This window comes from Henckelia pumila, chromosome 2 (genome assembly GCF_033568475.1).
Source record: "Henckelia pumila isolate YLH828 chromosome 2, ASM3356847v2, whole genome shotgun sequence".
In the NCBI taxonomy this organism is placed as follows: Eukaryota; Viridiplantae; Streptophyta; class Magnoliopsida; order Lamiales; family Gesneriaceae; genus Henckelia; species Henckelia pumila.
Genome location: NC_133121.1, coordinates 41,254,640 through 41,279,090, shown reverse-complemented (window position 1 = coordinate 41,279,090; position 24,451 = coordinate 41,254,640). Strand labels below are relative to the sequence as shown.

Below are 24,451 nucleotides of genomic sequence, written 5' to 3'. Positions count from 1 at the left end.
AACATGCTGTCTTATATACAAACTCAAAAGTTGCATTCAAAGTTCTATACATTCATGCTTCCTAATACATCTCACATCCAAATTCATAATACAATGTTTGACAACAACTTCTATTCTTAACCCGAAAGCTCCACATCTAATCTTTCAATCTCGCTCTATCACGACTAATCTCGACTTGTTCCTGCCCCACTTGTTGTCACGCGCACATACAAAACAAAACAACAGCCGGATAACTCCAGTGAGAATATAATTCTCAGTATAAAAGACATATACATGCAAGATCTGTTGGAAAACGGTGATCAGATCAATCAGAATTGATACCCAGTGCAGCGGAAGTTTAAAAATTTTTATATGGAACGATTCCATAATGGGTATCAAAACTTTACGATTAAATTGTGCGTGTAAAAATTAAATCACAATTAAATTTTTACCTCCAATCTCAAAACGAGATTATGGACACCAACAGATTACTCTGCTCTTGTTGTATATCCCAGTAACTGATGGACGAACAATTCTTCAATCAGGTCCACGAACGAAAATTTAATCCCTCTGATAGATTGCACTAGAAAATCTATCAGAAGTTTCTACGAAGAGAATTAACGAATTTGATCCGTTAAACCAGACTGCAAATTCAAAATTCACAGGCTGGAATTTTCAGAGCAGAGAGGGGAGAAAGGGGGCGGCCACTTTTTAAAAACACAGCTAGGGTTTTTCGAAAATTGTGAGCCTCTGTTGTGTAATTTCTGTACTGCAATAACTTATTTATAATGTGGGCTGCTAACAGCTTAGGGCCCATTAGTCATAAGTTCAAGCCTGACAAGCAAAGCCCGCATGTTCAGAAATTAATATAAAATTCATCGTGACTCAGATTGATAAACCAATTTCACCAATGTGCACAGAAACCATTTCTGCATCTTTTAAAGTCAAGATAAATTTTCTGAATCCGAATTCAGTGGTTTCCAAAAATGCCCATCCCTATGTCATTTTAGGAAATCTTACTCCTCTACTCTTAAATAAGAAGTCCCACTTCTTTGTTCATTAAATTTAACTCTTTAAATTTAACTATCTCAACGGGGATTAAAATCCATTACTTGTGTGACCCTCAATGGTTCAGGGATACAGCTAGCCGTGGGCTCACAACTCCTTGTGACTCAGAACAACAATTTCCGACTTGCCCATCGAATCATGGTAAGAGCGCCTAGCAACATCGCCCCATGATTCCCTAGGTATCACTGATAGTGCCTGCAAGAACCAATAGATTTTGGTTAGCGTACAGTACGGTCCCTTCATCCATATATCCCGATCGAATCAACAACCATTGGTAAATCGAGAGTCGTTCGAGATTCGATAACTATGCAATGCATCTTGAAGATCAAATAGTGACATCGCATGTGTTACTAAGAAACCATTTCTTAAAACACATCATGTACTCTGGCCAGAGATTCGTCACACTAATATCTCCTCAGATTGCATAGGATATCCACACTCGCAAGTATGTGGTGAATCCTTGACAACAAAGCATCGACTCCTATATGTGTTGTAACTGTACCCAATCCCGACACCTGATGACCCCAATAGAGTCGGTAAACGAGTCAAAGTACAGTACTAGCATATAGAGTCTCAATGATGTTTCAAGTAGTAAGGACTAATGGTGTACAACCAAAACCGCGGACTTTATCCACTGGATAAGTGATAACCACTTGGAAAGTCCGGATAGGGTAGTTCGATCATTCATCATATGAATATCCATTTGCATGCTTTGAACATCTCTATGTTCCATACCAATGAAACGTGGTACTCGGCATCGCAAATGCTAGTCTCAATCTCGAGCGATCCTTATCCTTATTAACGGACGGCTCAATCGACTAGGAACTGTTTAGAATATACAGTGACTATAAGATGTGTTTCATGATAGTCATCCCCATGCACTACCACATCTTACATACACTATAGTATATTCAAGGTCTTTATCAAAACAACAATAGTATATCACAATATAACAATATGAAGAAAGATAAAGTCATTGTCATTATAAAAGTGTAAATTATATTAAACAAAAGATTGTTTATACAAAGAGTCATCAAAGCCCTTAGCCACAAGTTGGCTCACCGGGCACCCACTCTTTCAATCTCTCACTTGCCCTAAAGCCAACTAGTCATACTACGTAGACCCATTGCTTCGCGATGTTTGTCAAATAATGGTCTTGGCAAGGGCTTAGTAAGTGGATCAGCGATATTGTCTGCAGAGGCCACTCTCTCGAAAGTGATGTCTCCTCTTTCCACGTTCTCCCGGATGATGTGGTATTTTCTCAGTACGTGTTTGGATCTTTGATGAGAACTTGGTTCCTTTGCCTGAGCAACGGCACCCGTGTTGTCACAGTACACCGGGACTGGACCAACAACTTCAGGAATGACGCCCAACTCTTGGATGAAATTCCTCATCCAAACGGCCTCTTTAGCAGCAGCTGATGCCGCAATGTATTCTGCCTCAGTGGTGGAATCCGCTGTGGTGTCCTGCTTGGAACTCTTCCAAGAGACAGCACCGCCATTGAGCATGAACACAAATCCAGAGGTTGACTTCGAGTCATCCACGTCACTTTGGAAGCTAGAGTCGGTATAGCCTTCCAATTTCAGTTCTCTTCCTCCATATACCATGAACATATTTTTAGTCCTTCGTAAGTACTTAAGAATGTCCTTCACGGCTTTCCAATGCATTTGACCGAGATTAGCTTGATATCTGCTCGTGACACTCAGAGAAAATGCTACATCCGGTCTGGTAGATATCATCCCATACATGATACTACCTATGGCTGACGCATATGGTACATGTGTCATTTTCTCTATCTCTTCATCAGTCTTGGGACACATGGACTTGGATAGAGAAACTCCATGACACATAGGTAGATGTCCTCTCTTGGACCCATCCATTGAAAACCTTTTCAATATGGTTTCGATGTAAGTTGATTGAGTGAGTCCTATCATTCTCTTAGATCTATCTCTATAGATCTGTATCCCTAGAATATAGGATGCCTCACCCAAATCCTTCATCGAGAATCTACCTGATAACCATATCTTTGTTGACTGCAACATCCCTACATCATTCCCAATGAGTAGGATGTCATCAACATAAAGTACTAAGAATGTCACAGCATCCTTAACTACTTTCTTGTACACGCACGGTTCCTCCGGGTTCTTGATGAAACCAAAATCCTGTATTGTTTCATCAAATTTCTGGTTCCAACTTCTTGATGCTTGTTTGAGACCATAGATCGATCTCTGAAGCTTGCATATCTTATGCTCGCTTCCCATGGATGTGTATCCCTCAGGCTGCATCATATAGATCTCTTCCTTAATGTTTCCATTAATAAATGCAGTCTTCACATCCATTTGCCATATCTCATAGTCATACCAAGCAGCTATGGAAATAAGGATTCTTATGGACTTGAACATTGCAACTGGTGAAAAGGTTTCATCATAGTCAACTCCTTGTCTTTGAGTATAACCTTTCGCCACCAATCGCGCCTTGTAGGTCAATACCTTACCATCAGGCCCAAGCTTTCTTTTGTAGATCCATTTACACCCTATTGGAACAATTCCATCGGGAGGATCTACTAAAGACCAAACTTGGTTTGTATGCATCGAATCTATTTCCGACTGCATAGCTTCAAGCCATAAATTTGAATCCGCATCAGAAATTGCTTCCTTGAAGTTTCTTGGATCACATCCAACATCGGGTTCATCTTGATCCCCTTCAAGAAGAAGACCATATCGAATAGGAGGTCTAGAAGTCCTCTCGGATCTTCTAGGTATAGGCGTGTCCATCATTGGTTCCTGAGGTGTAGGATCATTATTTTGTATTTCGGGTTCTTCTCGAATTTCTTCGAGTTCCATCATCTCGCCTTTCTTATCCAATAAGAACTCCTTCTCCAAGAAGGTGACATTCCTTGAAACAAACACCTTTGTTTCAGCAGGATGATAGAAATAATATCCGATTGAATTCTTCGGATACCCTACAAAATAACATAAGGTGGATTGACTATCCAACTTATCTCCCACTGTCTGCTTCACGTAAGCAGGACATCCCCAAATCCTCAAGTACGAATACTTAGGAGCTTTGCCATTCCATAACTCGTATGGTGTTTTGTCCACTGCTTTGGTGTGGACGTTGTTCAACAACAACACCGCCGTTTCAAGCGCGTAGCCCCAAAACGAAGGTGGAAGCTCAGTGAAGCTCATCATGGATCGAACCATGTCCAACAAAGTTCGATTACGACGCTCCAATACACCATTCAGCTGTGGTGTCATAGGAGGAGTCCACTGAGAGAGAATCCCATTCTCTTTCAGATAGTCCAAAAACTCGGTACTTAAGTATTCTCCATCTCGATCCGATCGAAGTGCTTTAATATTTTTACCTAGCTTGTTTTCTACTTCAGCCTTGAATTCTTTGAACTTTTCAAATGCTTCAGACTTATATTTCATTAAATATAAATACCCATACCTTGAATAATCATCAGTAAAGGTAATGAAGTAGGTGTGGCTAAATTGAGTACCAATTCTAAATGGACCACAAACATCTGTATGGATCAAATCCAACAGATTTTGACTACGCTCAGGTTTCCCCTTAAAAGGAGATTTAGTCATTTTTCCTTTCAGGCAGGACTCACAAGTAGGTAGAGAGTTAATATCAGACATATCAAACATGCCCTCTCCCACTAGCTTGTTCATCCTCCTTGAGGAAATATGACCTAGCCTAGCATGCCAAAGGTTTGCCGGGTTTTGACTATCGATTTTCCTTTTGTTTGTTGTTACCGGTTTATCAACATAATTTATTGGAACGTCTTTTAATTTTAAGTTATATAGATCGTTTTCAAGTTGTCCATTTCCAATCAAACATTCATTCTTGTAAATTTTGCAAATCTCATTCACAAAATTGCAAGAATAACCATCTCTATCAAGCATAGAAACAGAAATAATGTTTTTAATCAAATCTGGAACAAATAAAACATCTCTCAAAAGTAACTTAAAATCGTTCTGCAAAATTAAATAAACGTCTCCCACAGCTTTGGCTTCAACTCTAGAACCATTTCCGAGCCTCAGCTGGGTCTCACCCATTCTAAGCTTGCGACTTCTTGTCATCACATGCAAATCATTGCAAATGTGAGATCCACATCCGGTATCCAATACCCAAGAAGTAGTATTAAGTGAAACATTTATTTCAATATAGAACATACCCTTCGCAGTTCGCAACTGCTCTAGATATTCCTTGCAGTTACGTTTTCAATGACCAGGTTTCTTGCAGTAATGGTAAACATCCTTGGACTTTTCCATTTTTGAAGCCTTTGTCTTGTTCTTCTTCTTGGGTTCGGTTTTCTTGGGTGGGGCAGAACGTTTCTTACCCTTTGTACTTGGCCCCTTCTTAGCAGAGGAAGAGGAGCCCACCAAGAGAACCGGTTTATCCTTCTTTAAAGTGGCTTCATATGTTACAAGCATATTGACCATCTCTTCAAGGGAGGCCTCTATCTTGTTCATATTGAAATTCACCACAAATCCGTCAAACGAAGAAGGAAGAGAGAGAAGTAATAAGTCCACGTTGAGTTCATGCTCCAACACCAAATCAAGCGTTACCAACTTCTGTATGAGCCAAATCACTCGTACCCCATGATCACGGACCGAAGTCCCTTCACGCATGCGACACGTCATTAGCTCTTTTACAGTAGCGAACCTTCCAGCTCTCGATTGAGCCCCAAAAAGTTCCTTGAGTTGTACGTGAATGTCAGCAGCATTCACGGTATCCTCAAATCGCCTCTGGAGTTTATCAGACATCGAGGCTTGCATATAGCATTTGGCCTTGATATCATGGTCCCACCATTTATCAAGTTTGGCCAACTCTTCCGGACTTATATCAGCTGGTGCTTCCTTCGGAGGAGATTTTTCTAACACGTAGAGCATCTTCTCCGAGGTCAAGACAATCTTCAACTTACGGAACCATTCCGTATAGTTTGCGCCAGTCAGTTTATTTTGTTCGAGAATAGAGAATAGTGGATTGCGCGAATTCATCTTTATGAAATACTGAAAAGAAACAGACAATTATCAGTGATTGTTTAATTAATTTACTAAGACATAAAATAGGCGAAATTTATTTTATGAATCTCACTCCCACTATTTTAACAATTTCACTACCCTCTAGTGAAAACGGGAAACTGTTTTCCTTAGTGGGAACATGGAGTCCAATTGACAAACTATGGTCCCGAATAATATCAGCCAACCATAATTTTCAAAAGGTAGAGCCCAATTGCTTCCAAAGCAACCTCCACGTTTTTACCTCATGTCCAATAAGGGCCCAATAATATGACGCCGTTTATTGTGACATGTCAAGATGACCCATCAATATTAAGTTGTGATGGACGGTCGCCATGTGGATCCCCCAATAATATGAGCCGATCCCATGGGAGTTCCACCCAACTTACAACATGTGTCGATCCAATGTACAGCTTTCCGACGAACTGGCCCCCCCAATAATATGAGCCGGACCGTATCCGCGGGTAGCATCTCATACATTGATCGTTGATGGAAGGTAGGAACATTTAAACAATATTTAAATTTCCTTTTAATCTTGATATCAATTTTAAATCATATTTAAAATGAGGGATTTTAATTTTGAAAATTTGTCTCATCATTTAAAATTTGTATGCTTGCGGGATTCATACAATTTAGTCTAAAACATGCATACAACGATAATATCATATATTATATAGGATGATCGATTCCATTTCTAATCGACCCGTGGTTGCCAATCACGAGTCTAAGTCCAATCCTAGGTAATATGCAGGTATGCAATGCAATCCTATTACATTGAGCTTCCAATTTACATTTCTTCAGTCTTTATTGTCTGCTGGGCCCACCTCCGTCTTCAAATCTTCATCTCCCACTAAGTCTAATGTATTTACAATAAATAACTATGACAAGTAGGGTATACATTTTTAGGGGTGGGAACGGGCCATAAACCAGGCCCACTTTTATTACATATGACAATTCATATTGGGCCATAATCCAGGCCCATTAATAAATCCAACAACAATAAAAACAAATGTAAATTCCTAACATACACCTACAAAATTGGTCATGGCAATCGATCATCCTTATCCAATAATATTTAATTCAAAATTAATTTATTGGATAACATGCAATGGCAGTTTAAATTAAAAGGATAAAATCATATTCCATATATAAAATCTTATTTTACATACAAAATCATATTTTATCTTTTTATCAAATAAAATCCAATTTTACACATAAAATCATATTTTACTCAATATTTTCATAAGATCATATCTTATCATCAATTGTACCAAAAATAATTAATTTCATAAAATCTGATTTAACGGATAAAATCTATAAATTTTCCAAAAATTCAAATTTATCCAAAAATGAATTTTAAAATTTTCGGACTCGAACAATTCGATCCGACGCCTCGTGGACCAATCAAAACAATTTTCGATCGGACCAAAAATAGAATTTTAACATATTAAAATTTTAATTTAAAATAAAAAAATTAATTTTTCCCGGGCCGCCCGGGATGCTCCCGGGCAGCCCGCGCCCCAAAGGGGCTCGGGCCGGGCAGCGATCCAATCGCTGCCCGTGTTTTGCCCGAAAAAAAAAATAATTTTATTTTAAAAAATTTATTTTGTTTCAAAAATCGAGACTTAAATTTTTTTTTTGTACAATCGATTAATTTAATCGCTTGATCTGAGCAACTTGGCTCTGATACCACTGTTGGAAAACGGTGATCAGATCAATCAGAATTGATACCCGGTGCAGCGGAAGTTTAAAAATTTTTATATGGAACGATTCCATATTGGGTATCAAAACTTTACGATTAAATTGTGCGTGTAAAAATTAAATCACAATTAAATTTTTACCTCAATCTCGAAACGAGATTATGGACACCAACAGATTACTCTGCTCTTGTTGTATATCCCAGTAACTGATGGACGAACAATTCTTCAATCAGGTCCACGAACGAAAATTTAATCCCTCTGATAGATTGCACTAGAAAATCTATCAGAAGTTTCTACGAAGTGAATTAACGAATTTGATCCGTTAAACCAGACTGCAAATTCAAAATTCACAGGCTGGAATTTTCAGAGCAGAGAGGGGAGAAAGGGGGCGGCCACTTTTTAAAAACACAGCTAGGGTTTTTCGAAAATTGTGAGCCTCTGTTGTGTAATTTCTGTACTGCAATAACTTATTTATAATGTGGGCTGCTAACAGCTTAGGGCCCATTAGTCATAAGTTCAAGCCTGACAAGCAAAGCCCGCATGTTCAGAAATTAATATAAAATTCATCGTGACTCAGATTGATAAACCAATTTCACCAATGTGCACAGAAACCATTTCTGCATCTTTTAAAGTCAAGATAAATTTTCTGAATCCGAATTCAGTGGTTTCCAAAAATGCCCATCCCTATGTCATTTTAGGAAATCTTACTCCTCTACTCTTAAATAAGAAGTCCCACTTCTTTGTTCATTAAATTTAACTCTTTAAATTTAACTATCTCAACGGGGATTAAAAATCCATTACTTGTGTGACCCTCAATGGTTCAGGGATACAGCTAGCCGTGGGCTCACAACTCCTTATGACTCGGAACAACAATTTTCGACTTGCCCATCGAATCATGGTAAGAGCGCCTAGCAACATCGCCCCATGATTCCCTAGGTATCACTGATAGTGCCTGCAAGAACCAATAGATTTTGGTTAGCATACAGTACGGTCCCTTCATCCATATATCCCGATCGAATCAACAACCATTGGTAAATCGAGAGTCGTTCGAGATTCGATAACTATGCAATGCATCTTGAAGATCAAATAGTGACATCGCATGTGTTACTAAGAAACCATTTCTTAAAACACATCATGTACTCTGGCCAGAGATTCGTCACACTAATATCTCCTCAGATTGCATAGGATATCCACACTCGCAAGTATGTGGTGAATCCTTGACAACAAAGCATCGACTCCTATATGTGTTGTAACTGTACCCAATCCCGACACCTGATGACCCCAATAGAGTCGGTAAATGAGTCAAAGTACAGTACTAGCATATAGAGTCTCAATGATGTTTCAAGTAGTAAGGACTAATGGTGTACAACCAAAACCGCGGACTTTATCCACTCGATAAGTGATAACCACTTGGAAAGTCCGGATAGGGTAGTTCGATCATTCATCGTATGAATATCCATTTGCATGCTTTGAACATCTCTATGTTCCATACCAATGAAACGTGGTACTCGGCATCGCAAATGCTAGTCTCAATCTCGAGCGATCCTTATCCTTATTAACGGACGGCTCAATCGACTAGGAACTGTTTAGAATATACAGTGACTATAAGATGTGTTTCATGATAGTCATCCCCATGCACTACCACATCTTACATACACTATAGTATATTCAAGGTCTTTATCAAAACAACAATAGTATATCACAATATAACAATATGAAGAAAGATAAAGTCATTGCCATTATAAAAGTGTAAATTATATTAAACAAAAGATTGTTTATACAAAGAGTCATCAAAGCCCTTAGCCACAAGTTGGCTCACCGGGCACCCACTCTTTCAAGATCAACATATATCAACTTCAAAATATAAAGAATAAATTGTATAATTCGTAAACGGACTTTGTTCGTTGAGATTTAAAGTCGCTCCAGGCCTCAAGATTCGAATAAAATCTTGGTATTGAGATTTAAAGCCGCTCCAGGCCTCAAGACTCGTATCTAATCTTGGATAGAGATTTAAAGCCGCTTCAGGCCTCAATATTCATATATGAACCTTGGATTGATCCATTTTTTATAGTCATATCTGATACGACAACAATATAACTTCAGTTATAATATAAAGATCCACTACCTGTGATGGATCAACAAGTCAAATTCTAAAACAAGAACGTATAAGTAAACAAGTATGTGATTTTACGGGACAACTCAAGAACCATCTGTCTCGAGTATCAAAATCCCTTTTTATCAATGTCATCTTATACCTTTCATTTCTCTTAAATCGTAGACGCTTCAAGCCATGAAAATCTACCATAAGAACATCAATCAAAATCTGCTCAAGTTCCTCATTCAATCTTCAAAGAAAATAACTTTACACTTTGTTCAATTCTATCCCGGTTTGAAGGCTGAAATCTCAAGCTCGTCAATTTCTTATCAAATCTGGAATTGAAGTGATCATAATCTAGAATTATCAGTAATGAATTCACATATATCTCAGCTCAATCAAATAGAATCCAATACTAGCCAATTCTTGACTTAACGACGTAACGATACAAAATCGGTAACCGAAACTCAAATCTAACAACTATATCATTCAAAACAACTTCATAACATCATATACCAGTAACATATCATCAAATCATAACCATATCAGATGTCATGAATTTCGAACCATGCTGGAAATTTCCTATCAATTTCAATCTATAGTTCAAGACTCAATCAATTCTTGATTCAACTTCAAACACTTCAAACTCGAACTCGTCGATTCGAATTCGATAACCTCAACTATAATCTAAAATAAAGTGTTTAAAATCAAGGAGTATTAGCTGTCAATTCATAATCTTCAGCTCAATCACAAGACATCAAAACGGCTTCAAATCGTAAACCGGCGGCGTAACAACTGAAAACCGGCAATCCAAACTATATCTAAATCGATCCCACAATCTAATACACAACATATCACAACCATATCATTATGGAACCCACAAAATTCAGCAATATCAGAAGTGGAGGATTTTCAAAATTCATAACAATTTTGTACGTCGTTCTTTTCCCGATCCGTCTTTGAATATACAACACACGCTAGCTCAAGAACATATTGAAGCAATAATAATTGAATTCCATCATCATCACCAAAATTAAAACATGATATAACTTCAAAATAATTACGTCAAAACGTAGCACTCGAAGCCGTGATCGCGAATATACGATCAGTTTTGAATTCTACCGGCCAGATCAATTTTAATCGGAGCTTGGATGGAACGACCATGTCTTTTCTTCTTATTTCTTGTTTCTCTCGTTTTCTTCAGTTACAATTCTGATGAGATAAAAATATCCAATTCCAAATATGCATATCACATCACACATGTGATGAAACAACCCTAACTCGTAAATTTTTTTAAAAATAATACATATATGCATCTATACTTAAAAATAGATTTTCATAAAATTTAATACATAATAAAAGCAATTTCATGTCAAAACTTAAATACTCGAACACATTATAAATCCCTGCGTAAATATTCAATAACGTAAAATGCGAAAAATAGTTTGATACAATCCCATATTTATTTTACATGATCGTTCTTTCGTACGTATTGAATAATAGATTAAATTCTTTCTGGGATTAATAAGATTTAAAATATTATTTAATATTCCAGGTTGATTTATTAAATTTGCTTTTGAATTAGAAAATTATGTTTTCTGTATTTTAGCAAACTTACTTTGATTGAATGTAATATTCAAATTATACTCCTGATTTTCTTCATTTTATTCGATCTGAAGATTTTGTGGGTTTATTAGATCTTGTTGTTCAGTCATTTTAACAAATATATGAACTTCTTATTATCATTAAATATTTTAATAGATCTTCAATTGCTTCGATTTGATTAATTAAGTGTTGATAATCTTCAAAATTATTTGACTTTAATGATTTTAGATGTACTAATAATTCGTTATTAAAATCTATTCTGTAATTTATATTTTGAGAATATAAATTAAAGATGTCTGCTTTATATATATTTTTTAAATTCCATCTTGTATGAATTATTATCTTTTGTACTTTATAATTTAGGAGGGGATTCCTAAACGAAAGTGTTGTCGAATTCATTTGTACTTGAAATTTTTGTCAATTTAGGTTGAATTTAGTTTTAAAACTGTCTCTGATACCAGGTTGCGGAATAATTCTTTACTCATTATTTTCATTAACAATTTCATTATATATTTCTTGTATATTATGTTCACCAAATTGAACAATTATATAATTTTCTAAAATGAATAATCGTTGATTTATTGTATTCATTTTATTATAGATCTGAATGTACACTGGATCTATATTTTCTAAAGTTTTAATTTTATTTTTCAAATCTCAAAATTTTTTATTTAAAATGCGTACTTCTTGCTTGAGAGTTATTCCAGGCATGATAAAGTTTTCAAATAAATTTTAAATTAAGGGCAGCAGGAGGTTTAAAAAGGTTACCTTGGTTGATCAATCCTTGATCTGGAGGAGAGGCCAAATCCTTGTTTTTCCTTGACGAACACTTGTTCAAACGGTACTTACTTTTGGATCTCCAGGTTTACTCTGATCATGAATTATCAACTGTTGGCTTCCAGTCTGCTCCTCCTTATGCCCTGCTTTGTTTAGTTATTCGCCATAAGGCTGAATTTTGTTTTTGATTTTTAGGTTTCTTAGTTTCTGATAGTTTTCATACGTCTTGTATGAACCAGAGCGTAAGAAACTTAAGAAGAGAGAGGCAGACTCAAACTTCTCTTCCCATTTCACAAAACAAACATCTCCTTAAATAAGCGTGAAGAAACGCTCAAAAGATAAGGATGAAGGGAGGGGACCATTCCGACACTACAAAATTAAAAATACAACAAAATGGAAGACATTTCATTTATCGTCTGAATGGACGCCTTTACACGTGGTGTGGTTCACGATTTCAATTTTATTACATTGATTCGTTGTATGTATCACTGGTGGCTTCAGAACACTTCTTTATTGTTTTTTTTCCTTCTTTGATAGATGTTTCTTATGTCTTTTCTTCTGTCTTTATGCAATTTCTACATTTGTGAGTGGAAATCATTGTACCTAATATTTTGCATAGCATCTGTTGAGTTTTTCTGGTCATCTCAACTCTTGCTTCATAGATCGGAGCTTCAAATTGAGCTAACATGGCTTGATCTTTTTTTTGGATGATCTTCTTGTGTCCAGTGATAAAATTTTACTAGATGTAAAATTTATCTTAACCTTTGAATTTTCATCAATCTTTCCAGTTTTTGAGATCATGTCGATTAGTGTTTTTATTCTTATCTCCGAAATTGTCGAGATATTCATTACTGGTTTCTCTTCATTTGATCCTTCAAATAAGAACTTTTTTTTATTTCTTCGACATTGAATGTATACCATTGGTTGGTAGACTTTGTCATTATCCCAATCTGGAAGGGTTGAATGAATGTTCAAGGTTAATACTGGATCATCTTTGAAGACTGCTTTCTTGAATTGAATGATATTATTTCTCAGTTCATATGGAAATACTCTTGATTATTGGGACTGACTTTTAATCCGCTTAATAATCCATTTGAAAAAAATCTTGCGATTTCATGCGTTGGAGCACCTTGCAGTGTTCTTGCTTTGGATATGTTTTGTGTGTCACAAGTTTGTAGCCAAAATCCTGCATATGGTTTAACTATTCTCAAATAGTTTAATGTTTCAAAGAACTCAGTCTTGAATTTTTCTGTAAAATTTGTTTTTCCAAAAATTTGTTTTTGTGGTCGCAAATTGACCATATTTCTTTCTCTTTTTTCAAGGGCGTTTTTAAACGTCATTTTTTCATTTTAATTTTTCTCGGTGCTCGCTGTGTCAACCGTTTCTTTTTTATTTTCTTTTTTTTCTTTTGTTGTCAGTGTTGGCTGTGACCACTGACTGTTTCTCATTTATTTTCATTATTTTGTCAAATGGAGTTGCTATCTTGATTAGTGTTCTTGGTGAGGATGATGATGACGAGGTTGTCATCTTCTCCCTTATCCTCTGAATTTTTCTGAGTACATTCTTTTCTCTTTGTTGAAGAATTTGAATTTATTCTTGTATGTCGATCAGTTGTTACTCTAATTGATTTAATTGCTCCATTCTGCAAAATAAAATATATATATATATATATATATATATATATATATATATATAATGGTTAGTAATTTAACTCTTTATCGTGAGTAATTCAAATAGTTTTATTATGCGTATCATTGCATTTGTGAATTCTTTTGCAAGAATTGAACCAATCTTCATAAATGAGATTGATTATTATACTCATAGAGTAATTCATGTTTATGAATATAAATCTCATTTCATCAATTTATATTCTCCATGCTTTTTGAGGCATGTTCGAATGACTTAAAACCATAAAATAATTCATGTTTCTGGATATAAATCTCATTTCATCAATTCATATTCCTCATGCTTTCTGAGGCATGTTCGCATGACTCGCAATCATTTTTTGGATCACTTAGGATCTCTTTTGTTATTTCGTTACTACGGATAGTATAATTTGGATGAAGTTCTCTGGTTAATGCGTCGGGTAATGAGTTGTCTGTTCCTTTGACATGCTGGATCTCGAACTGATAATGATTCAATTTCAATTGCCATCTAATTAACCGTGCTGCATTTTTTCCTGCATTTCTTGATATTTTCTTTGACTTGAAATATGTTAAATTCATATTATCTGTTCTTACTAAAAATGGTTTAGAGATAAGATAAATTTCATAAGTCTTAATTATAAAAATTAAAGCTAATAATTCTTTTTCATTTGAGTGATAATTCAGTTGTGCTCCTTGAAAGGTTCCTGATGTATAATTACATAATTCTTCATTATTCCTGATAGTTGTTTTAGTTAGTTCTTCTAAATTTCATTCTCCTGTATATGTTTTTAAACACGTTCCCCAATATTCATCTGATGCATCTGTTTCAATTATTATTATATATTTATTTGAAGAAAATATAATTCAGGAAGATTACTAATTTTTTTTAATAGTGTCTATGTAATTAGCATCTTCTTTCGACCATTTTCATTTATAGTCCTGCTTAAGTTTTGCCTGTAGAGGTTTTCTGATCTCTGCAAGTTTCTTAATGGAATTCCCGGAATAAGTTAATAATTCTAGAAATCTTCTTAATTGATCTTTATCTCTGATTTCACTAGGGAAATCATGAATTTTCTTAAGTATATGTTGTTGTAGACAATGTTTTCCGTCTTCTATTTTTAATCCTAGATAATTTATTTTCGTTTTAAACAATTGTGTTTTCTTTTCAGAAAGCATAATTTTATCTTTATGACAAATATCTAATACTGACATGAAGTCTTTATAATGTTGATCTAATGTTTTTGAGTAAATTAATATGTCATCTATATAAACACAACAAAAATCTACATATGTTTTAAAAGATTTATCCATATATCTTTGGAAAATACATGTTGCTTGTTTAAGTCCGAAAGGTAATACAGTCCATTGATATTGTCCTTTTTGACAACTGAATGTTGTAAGTAATTGTGTTTGTGGATTTAGCTGAATTTGCCAAAATCCTGATTTGCAATCTAAACTGGAGAAATATTTCATTCCTCATATATAAGATAGTAAATCGTTCTTGTTCGGGATGTAATATCCATCCATAATTGTTGCATTATTCATTTCTCGATAATCAATTACCATTCTTTTCTTGTCAATATCTTTCTTACTGACATAAAAAAATGATGAAGAGCGTGGACTCTTGCTTGGAATGATTATTTTAAGTTTGAGTAATTCTTGAACTTCTTTTTCGAATATTTTTACATCATCCAAGTTGCATCTTCTTGGTGTTTCACGTATTGTGATATCAGGGTCTTTAAGTTTTATTGAAGCGGTAAATTGTTTTCTTTTCTTAATTTTGTCCTGAGGATTTTCAGAACAAATATCATGAAATTTCTTCATGATTTCTTTTTCAAGATTAATTGTTAAAATATTTTTTATTTTTAATTCTTCTGCTACTGTATCAAGCATGATAATGGATTCATCCCCTATTCGAACCTTTAATCATTTATCATATTTCTTCCAATAATGACTTATGAGAATATGTTTACATGCTAAACACATACTTGTTCCTGTATCAACATAAGTATGTATATGATATGATTAATGCTCATTTATTTTTATTTGAATTTTTATATAAATACTATTTGGATTAGTTTTGTTTTTTATATCCATTCACCTTTTAAAAAAAAAATATTATCTCAAGGGTATATAAGTAATTTCATAGACTAAATAAGTAATATGTCTTTCAAGGCCTATTCTCTTAATTGAATTTGTTAGGAGGCCTATTTTTCTAAATCTTCCAGAGGTTGATGCATGCTGAAAGACATATCAACATGGAAGGCAGTAATCTCAAGCAATCATGCAAATTAAAACAATGTCGTTATAGTACATAATAGTGAATAAAAATCAGGCATAAAAAGGAGGTTAACACAATGAAAATCGGATAAGGATCTCTCGAACAACCTGCTTCCGAACGAGGAGAAGCAGCAGGACTCGGGGAAGTCGTGTTAGATGTAGCCTCTTTAGTGCATATGTAGTTGCACCGACTGGCTCGAACGATCCTATAAACACCGCTATTTGTGAGGAGGTACACATCCTTCTTGTTATCTTCGCCAAATGAAAATATGTAACTCAATGCCGGTAGTGAACTTTCTGGAGAAAAACTGCAGTTTATAGGAGAGTCGTGGACACAATTGAACAAGATCTTGCTACTCGCAAATTTCCCGCTGTTGATGGGATTTTCACTGCCTGCCCAGATAGCACCCGCGTAAAGATCCGCATACAGATACCTGATATCGAGCACACTACATTCAATGGAACATTTAAACCAACACTCTGAAAGATTGAAATGCAAGAAAGTGGCTCCCCAAAAAATATCTATATCCATCAGGTATATTTCTCGAAAGCACAATTTCTTTCCTTCATATTTTCATCATCACTGTGAGGTACATTTTATACACCAGTTCTGTGTAGTGTGTGGTTACTTACTTTCCATACATGCAAGGATCGGTTGTGGATCTGTAGAAGTAGCCACCGGTGATTGAAGCGGAACTTTCGCTCGTATTCACCTCAGAGTGATTATATCCCATAACAGGGAATATTGCCTTTATTGAGTTCGGTGTAGTATTTCCACCAGGGGACTGAGAAGGAGAAAAGAGGTAAGGGCCCTCGTAGACACGCCATCCGTAATTTCCTTCTTTGGTGATCAAATCTACCTCTTCATAGTGATCCTATTAAAGGATTAGGACAACCACTTTAATACTCATAAAATTCACTTGCAAAAGAGTTGGTTTTGGAAATGGAGATGAAGTCATAAAACAAAACAAGATCTTTGAACAGATGCCATAGTCCCCCAAGGCCATTGTGATGACTCGCACTGTAACATCGAGCCTCACATTGAATTGTGGGAAGAGTGTAACGGGCTTTATAAGCCTATCGAAGTGCCATGATGTACCTGCCCAACGTCAGCACATATAAAATATGAAGGTCTTGCAGAATCGAAACTGCAGCGCCAAGGATTTCGCAGTCCCATGGCCCAAATTTCTTTGCCTAAGCCTTTAACTTCAGCGTATGGGTTGTCCACTGGGATTGTATAGTTTCCCCACAGATCAAGCTGATCAACTTCATCAGAACCTAAAACAAAGAAGTTATAGAGACAAGAAAGAAAAGTTTTACTCTAGGTTTCTTATGGAACTCAAAAGAAAAACAAATCAATTTTTGCATGAACACTAAATAAGTTCAAATTTATTAATCACTAACTTTGGTACATAAAACAACTCACTTGGTGTTTCATCGATGTCAAACCTCATGATCTTCCCAAGTAAAGATTTCTTGTTTTGCGAGAAATTGTATGGATCGTCCGTCCCCCCACCATCTCCCATCATAAAGTACAAATACCCATCATCCGGACCAAAAAGAATTTGGCCTCCATGGTGTGCTGTAAATGGGAGTCCCATCGTAAATATCCTTCTAACTTCAAAAGGGTTAGCACGACTTGCCTGGTAAAATATACACGACCCTTATGACAATGAACAAAATATAATCTAGAAAGAGTTTTAGTTCACGCAAATATACATATATACCATTGAAGGCTGAGGTGCACTGCCATTAACAGTGAACTCTGCTATAACGCTTTGATAACGACAGGGTTCTGCACCGCTATCAGGACTTAGTTTCGAGGGATCACAATTCACATCAGAATTACATGCGCACCTTCCATCACAGTTCGGCCCATTTGCTTTGTCACAGCTGAAGGATACAAAGAACCGACCATTTTCCACAAACTTTGGGTGAAATGCAATTCCCAACAATCCAAATTCAGTATCAAAATGAACTTCATCTGTTAAGTCAAGAAAAGGACGAGTTTCATCAAGCTCGAGTATTCCTCTAGAGCCCTCATCTGGGATTGTTGCCAACCAAATAACGCCTTGTTGATTCGAGAAAAAGGCACGGTTGGAGCCATCAGGATGAGCAACCATGTTGAGGTACGATCCGTTTCCGATTTTCTCGAGGCACATGCCATTTGGAGGGTTCTGATTTCCCGTACTATTGAGCATGACAGGTTCACCAGCAAAGCAGGTCATTCCATCATCAGATTCTCCACCCAGGGCCTCACAGAAATCAGATTGTGATTGCCAGAGATCAGTCAATTTGGTGGAACTTGAGTTCGTTGGTATTCCTGCTCGACCTTGCAACGAAAAAGAGAATGGTGAATTGATAATAGACACATTCTGACAGGTGCTCCATACTTTGGAACAAAAGTTGTTCGCAGCTTGGTATGACTGTGTCGAATCTTGTGAAACAGTGGAGTTGCAAAGTACTGGAACTTCACGAGGAACTGAACCGATTCGAAATAGCTCAGCTGAAAATGGATCACACGTCTGTAGATGATAAGACACCACATACTCAACACGAGGCTCTATTATCTCTAATGCAAAAGTGCACAGAACAAAAAAGACAAACAACATTCCCAACAAAAAAATAGACAACAGTCAATTGAACATTCACTGGGAGCTGCTCGTTATACAAATGCATAGGCTCAAGCTCATATAGATGGTCTACAATATTAGAATGAACCTTTACAATAAAACCAACACCGAAGTTCAAACATTAAGTTTCACATACTACACAATCTCGACAAGAATCTTGTGAAGTAAAATGACACGCGTTTGCAGCAACAGATAGATAAATCTCACCGCACAAAGGATTGATTTGAGAAGAGAAGCACAATCAGGATCTGAAATATTCATTGACGAAAACTGTTTCTTCAATTGCATATTTTTAGCATAGTTGCAGCATGTGGTTTCACTGTAAGCACAATATGTCGCACGGTAGTTCGGAGCATAGGGTGCTCCTGTGAATAAAAAATTCAGCAAAAGAAAGCATATATAAACCAAAATGCTTGGGAAAATAAAACCTTAATAAGCCCGAACCCACGGATTGAAACAGAGAGAACCACAAATTACAACAAGAACCAACTAAAATTAAAGCCAGAAACTTACTTGAATCAGTACAAAGAGGCAAAGCAACGGAAATATCAAGAAACTGGAGCAAGACCAAGAACAAAAGAATAACGAAACGAATGCCTCCTTCCCATGGTTAAAAGTAACAAAACTATTAGTACACATATATTTTTGGGGTAACACTACTTTTAACAATTGTCTAATAGTATTTTGGAAACCATGACTTGCTATATTACACGTACCAAAAGTATAGGTAACATTTTTTCTATCGCGAAGAGAGCGTCCAGCAGAAAGACCATCAAGGTTCATCATGCTGTCAAGCATAAAAGCTTGTCTGTGCTGTTTCTTTAACAGCTTCTCTTTTTTCTGTAAAAAAACACTCAGATGTCATAAGCTCAGAGAAAGGTGCATATGGTCCATATATGATGTATATGTTATAATTTAGATCGCAAAGAAGAGAGGTCATTGTCTCATTGAGACTGAAAAGAGGATAGCATCGAATTTAGCAGGTAATGCTTGTCAAATGTCTCAATCAAGATAGCGTTGTCACCTTGTATACTCTCTCAATTTCAGGAAGGATGTCATTTTACAATTTTTTGCCAACGGAAACCTCTGTTCTGTTTTTAATGGATAAATGTTTTTCCTGCAAGCAGGTGTATAAAATAAGTAATTGAAAAGAAACGTCTAATGTTACCTTTCAAATAATAGCCAAAAGCCAGTTAATACATTAGTCAGAAGCATGTCAATTTTAACAAAACCTACATCATTAAAGGAATGAGTTCCGTATGCCAAGATGCACCAGAACTTGAAAAACTCAAGTTTGCACCAAAAGTTTAAACTTCAACAGAAGGCAAGACCAGATTAGTTAAAACATAGATACATGCATGTCGGCCTCCATTGAAATGCATAGCAAGATACAGCAAACCAACTAATTAATTAAAGTTCTTTAAATTGTTTAAAAGAAAAAGGAAAAAAAAAATGGGAGAAAAAAAAAAGGGGGTGGAGGCTTAAATTATTCGGTGCTTGGATAGAAATATCATTTTCACTACGGAAAGTTGAAGATGTTGACTTACACAAGTAACAAATCAAAACAAACACTTTTATATGATACATATTATTCAATATGCCAAGCAAATTGCCTAGCACACACATTGCTCATCTAACCAAGATTACAGACTTCTCATTTATTGCATTGCATGAGTCAGGGCCTATTAAAACTTCATAGTTTGACAGCCCTCTACAGTTGAAGAATTGTCTTAGATGTACCAGTACTACTTGCGGTAAAGCTCTACAAGGATTGTGTTACAGGCTTAAATTAGAAAGAAGAATTGAGAGTTACTAGATATCTTAATTAGATTTTTTCTGACTTATTCAGCAAGAAAATTCTATTGTCGCAAACTCTTAACTTAGGCACAACATCCAAGAACTGAAACAAGCATGCAACAGATATTTGTTTCCTAGCATTGAAGACAAAGAAGTATGAGATGCACTTCCAATGGGTGAAAAATAAATGGTCCTTAAACAGCCAACAGAAGAAATCAAGAAATTGTTTAAAAAGTATCTGGCGTAAATCAGCAAGAACAGGGGCTACAGAAATTTTGAGATAGTTACCCTGCAGTAGTATATTGATCCATAATCTATAATTTTCATCCAATAACAAAACATAATGTGTCGTTAAATTTTGGAGTCAAATACAACTGATTTCATTAGCAGGCCACTGAAGGAAAAGAGCACCAAGGATCACATAAATATTTTAAATCCATGACTACACTCTTGGATAGTTTAACAAATTATTCATCTGGCAAACTGAGATGGCCCGGGGTAATCTCACCGATTTTAAAGACAATTAAAACACGTATGTAGACCTATTTAAAAATTTTATTTTAATTTAAATTCCTATTGTGGGACTTTCTATATGTTGGGCTTATTTTATTTTATTTAAAATGATGAAATCGAATGAACTCAAGCACACAAGCAAATGAAATAATAGTCTCTCCAGATAGGTTCACTCAAATAGAATAAAACATAATTATAATACCGACAAAATAGTCCCAATATGGGACAACAAAATATAACCTCATACCATACTCCTGAGTCGTTTAATTATCTTTTTGTGAAATCCAAGTTCTATAGATCTTCGTACGTACCTAGAACACCAACCAAAAATAAAACAAAAACCCACCAAGGGGGTCACCAGTGACTCGTCTACCAGCTAAACAGCCGGAAGAACCCGGTATATCAAGAACTGCTCCTCCGATCCAATGGGTGGGCCGAGATTACGCCAGATGACAAATCGTAAAATCCCAACGAGTCTGAGCATAAAAACAAAAGCAGAAGCCAGGGTTGAACAGCCATCTCCAGACTCATCAAATAATCCAAGGCTAAACAGCCATCATAGAAAACTCATATAGATCGGCATGGTGCTAGACATCGTAATCATCAAACGATACAGCTGCAACTGAAGCATAAACACAGGAATCTCCTAGGTGCCCAAATAAATTTAAGAGTCATACATACCTTAATATATATCGAAGTATCTGGAAGATTCCTTGAGAAACTAACCAACTGTATCCGAAAATAAAATATCCATGAATTAATATTCAAATCAAAAGGGAATACCAAGAATTTATCATTACCCTCGTTCACAAATATTCCGTATAACGTTTTCCCGTCGCACCAATTAATTAATTCATTTAGAGTTTCAAGATCCTCGGTGTAAAATAATTCAAAACAATCCAGACCAAATAAATTCACCATCCATCAAAATACTTGAATAATTCAACTATTATTCTTAAATCTTCAAAGTTGAATTAATTAACCAATTCCCAACTCATCCGATTATTATCCAGAATTCGTTCAAATTTTCCCAAATTCTCAAAGTTGAATCATTTGTCCAAAAACCATTAACTCAACTAATTAACTTTAAAAAAAAAGTTCAAACTATACATCCTTATTCCCAAAAATCACGATATTCAACTTTCACCAATTCTCTTACATCGATAATCCTTAGAATAATACCAACAATATCAAACAACAATGATATAATCGCACTTATAAACAATTGGACAATAAAATATAGGTTCGTAGATTTATACCTCAAACTCCTCCTCCAAATGTTGAACCTACAACATTAACAAACACAAATAACGATTAATATAAGTGAAACAAAGACGATATGAAAAAGCGAATTGAAATGAAGGGGATTGGGATTGGGATTCACTCGGGCAGCCTGTAAAGTAAACAAAAACCGAGCTAGAAACGAGTTTAAAAATAGATTTGGAGGCGGGTGAAAATTATGAGCTTGAGTTCGAAAATGAAGTAAAAGACTGAATCCAACAAGAAATCTGCAGGAGAAGAAGTCCGCATAGAAAAGGGCTCCACCAACACACAAATGCCGAGTCAAGGCTTACAATGAATCTTGGGAGGTCAACGGCTCTTTCTCCGGTCGTGTCACGGGATAAAAGATATGTTGACATCGTCTCACATGAACATACTCTAACTCTAATATGTATTTTATATTGTCTATTTTCAATATTACAAAATACTTTTTGTACCACAATTTTTGTTAATTTGTATCACATTTTGTATGATTTTGTATCACATTTTATAACTAGAGACCTCAAAGCAAAACATGTTTGCATTTGGGGATTTTTGAGCAAATTGCCCTTTTTAATACACAATAATTATTTTATTTTAAAACCTCAATATTTATTCTAATTATGTCAAATTACCAAATAATTAAAATTTCAAACTCCTTTTAGGTCCGATCCACAGGGCGGATCTAGTGTAGGGCGAGGAAAGTCCACGACCTCCGAAAATTTTAGACAAATTTATTAGTATATAGTATAATTTTTTTTGTTTTCTTTATATATTGTATTTGGCCTATAAAATTAACATCCGTGCGTTTCGTTGAGTGGTTAGACCTTTCTCAGGTTTTGTTTACATGTTAGATTAGATTAGATTAAGGTTCAAATCTCCATAACACCATTAATTTGAAAACCCTTTTTCAATTTTTTTAAAAAAAATTAACACCTTTTATTTAAAAAATAAAATAAAATAAAATACGAGAATTTTTTTAATTTTAAAGTTTTTATTTTACTCGGCTTCAACGCATAATACCTTGCACGATTTTTTATAAGTTTGAAGTGATTTTAAGATTTGAGATTTTGGAGCTTTTGGTTGTAAATAATTTCATTATTTTTTAAACCAAGATTAATTAATTTTCAGTTTTTATTAACATCAAAATTGGGTCAATGCATTACTGATAAATTTTCATTTGGTTATGTGACTTCTGTTAATCTTTTTCGTTCTTTTTTGTTTTGTATTATGATGAATTGTATTTTCTTATTGCGTATTGATTTCGGATCTTGTTTAATTGCTTGCAAGTTGCAGTTTTTTTTCTTTTCTGAATGAAATATTTATTCATCAACTTTGGACCAAAAACAAACTTATATCCACTTGTGTCTCCAAAGTAAAAAATAAATTAAAAAATGCAATCAAAACTTAATTTATTGAATGATAGTTACATATTACTTCTTTAATTTTTTTGATTATACATATAAATAAAACATATTTTAGAATTAAGTTTGTGTTTCTCGCTTAACATATAAAAATTTTACTGACTATAAAAATATAAAAAAAATCAGTTATAAAATATAAATAGACAATAACATCTAATTGGTACATTAATAAAATTTGATGCTTAATCAGATATATTTTTTAAAAAAATTTGATCTTTCTCTTTGTAATATATTAATATTAAATTTAGATATTATATTTATTTTTTATTTATTTTATTCTTGTTATTGAAGTTATATATAAACATATAATAATTATTTTTGTCATTGTGTATATTGACGCGACCCCTCCTAATATGGAATCCTGGATCCGTGTCTGTCTCTGATAGGCGGGGCGACCCACAACCTATCGCAACCCACTATTAGGCGGGGCAGGGCAGGGCGGGTCAACTCGGTGGACTCAAGTGTAAATTGACGGGTTTTTGCTGGCCAACCCGCAACCCACCACAATCCACCATTAGGCGGGGCGGTGCTCGCTAGCCCATCTTTTAGGCGGATTGGAAAATTATCAACCCAACCCACCAATTTTATATGACGGGGCGGGCCAACCCGACGAACCTAACCCATTTTGACACATCTAGCCTCTG

The 24,451-nt window shown here is 35.3% G+C and overlaps 1 protein-coding gene across 4 annotated transcripts; it reads right to left on the bottom strand.

Moving 5' to 3' along the window:
- Positions 1–16,161: 16,161 nt before the first annotated feature.
- On the bottom strand, positions 16,162–22,761 carry LOC140879500 (HIPL1 protein-like). 4 transcript variants are annotated; one of them, XM_073283241.1, is made up of 13 exons: positions 22,698–22,761; positions 22,383–22,409; positions 21,805–21,852; positions 21,435–21,599; positions 19,838–19,930; positions 19,530–19,653; positions 19,327–19,413; positions 19,021–19,178; positions 17,908–18,705; positions 17,607–17,823; positions 17,280–17,458; positions 16,814–17,055; positions 16,162–16,614 (listed from the first exon to the last, which is right to left on the bottom strand). In XM_073283241.1, exons 6-13 carry the CDS (start codon positions 19,609–19,611, stop codon positions 16,206–16,208), a joined length of 2,172 nt encoding a protein of 723 aa, XP_073139342.1. In that variant the 5' UTR covers positions 19,612–19,653; positions 19,838–19,930; positions 21,435–21,599; positions 21,805–21,852; positions 22,383–22,409; positions 22,698–22,761; the 3' UTR covers positions 16,162–16,205. The 4 variants fall into 4 exon arrangements, with proteins under 4 accessions (XP_073139342.1, XP_073139341.1, XP_073139344.1 ...); XM_073283240.1 differs by lacking the exon at positions 22,698–22,761 and adding an exon at positions 22,508–22,684; XM_073283243.1 differs by lacking the exon at positions 22,698–22,761 and adding an exon at positions 22,625–22,660.
- Between the last annotated feature and the right edge of the window lie 1,690 nt (positions 22,762–24,451).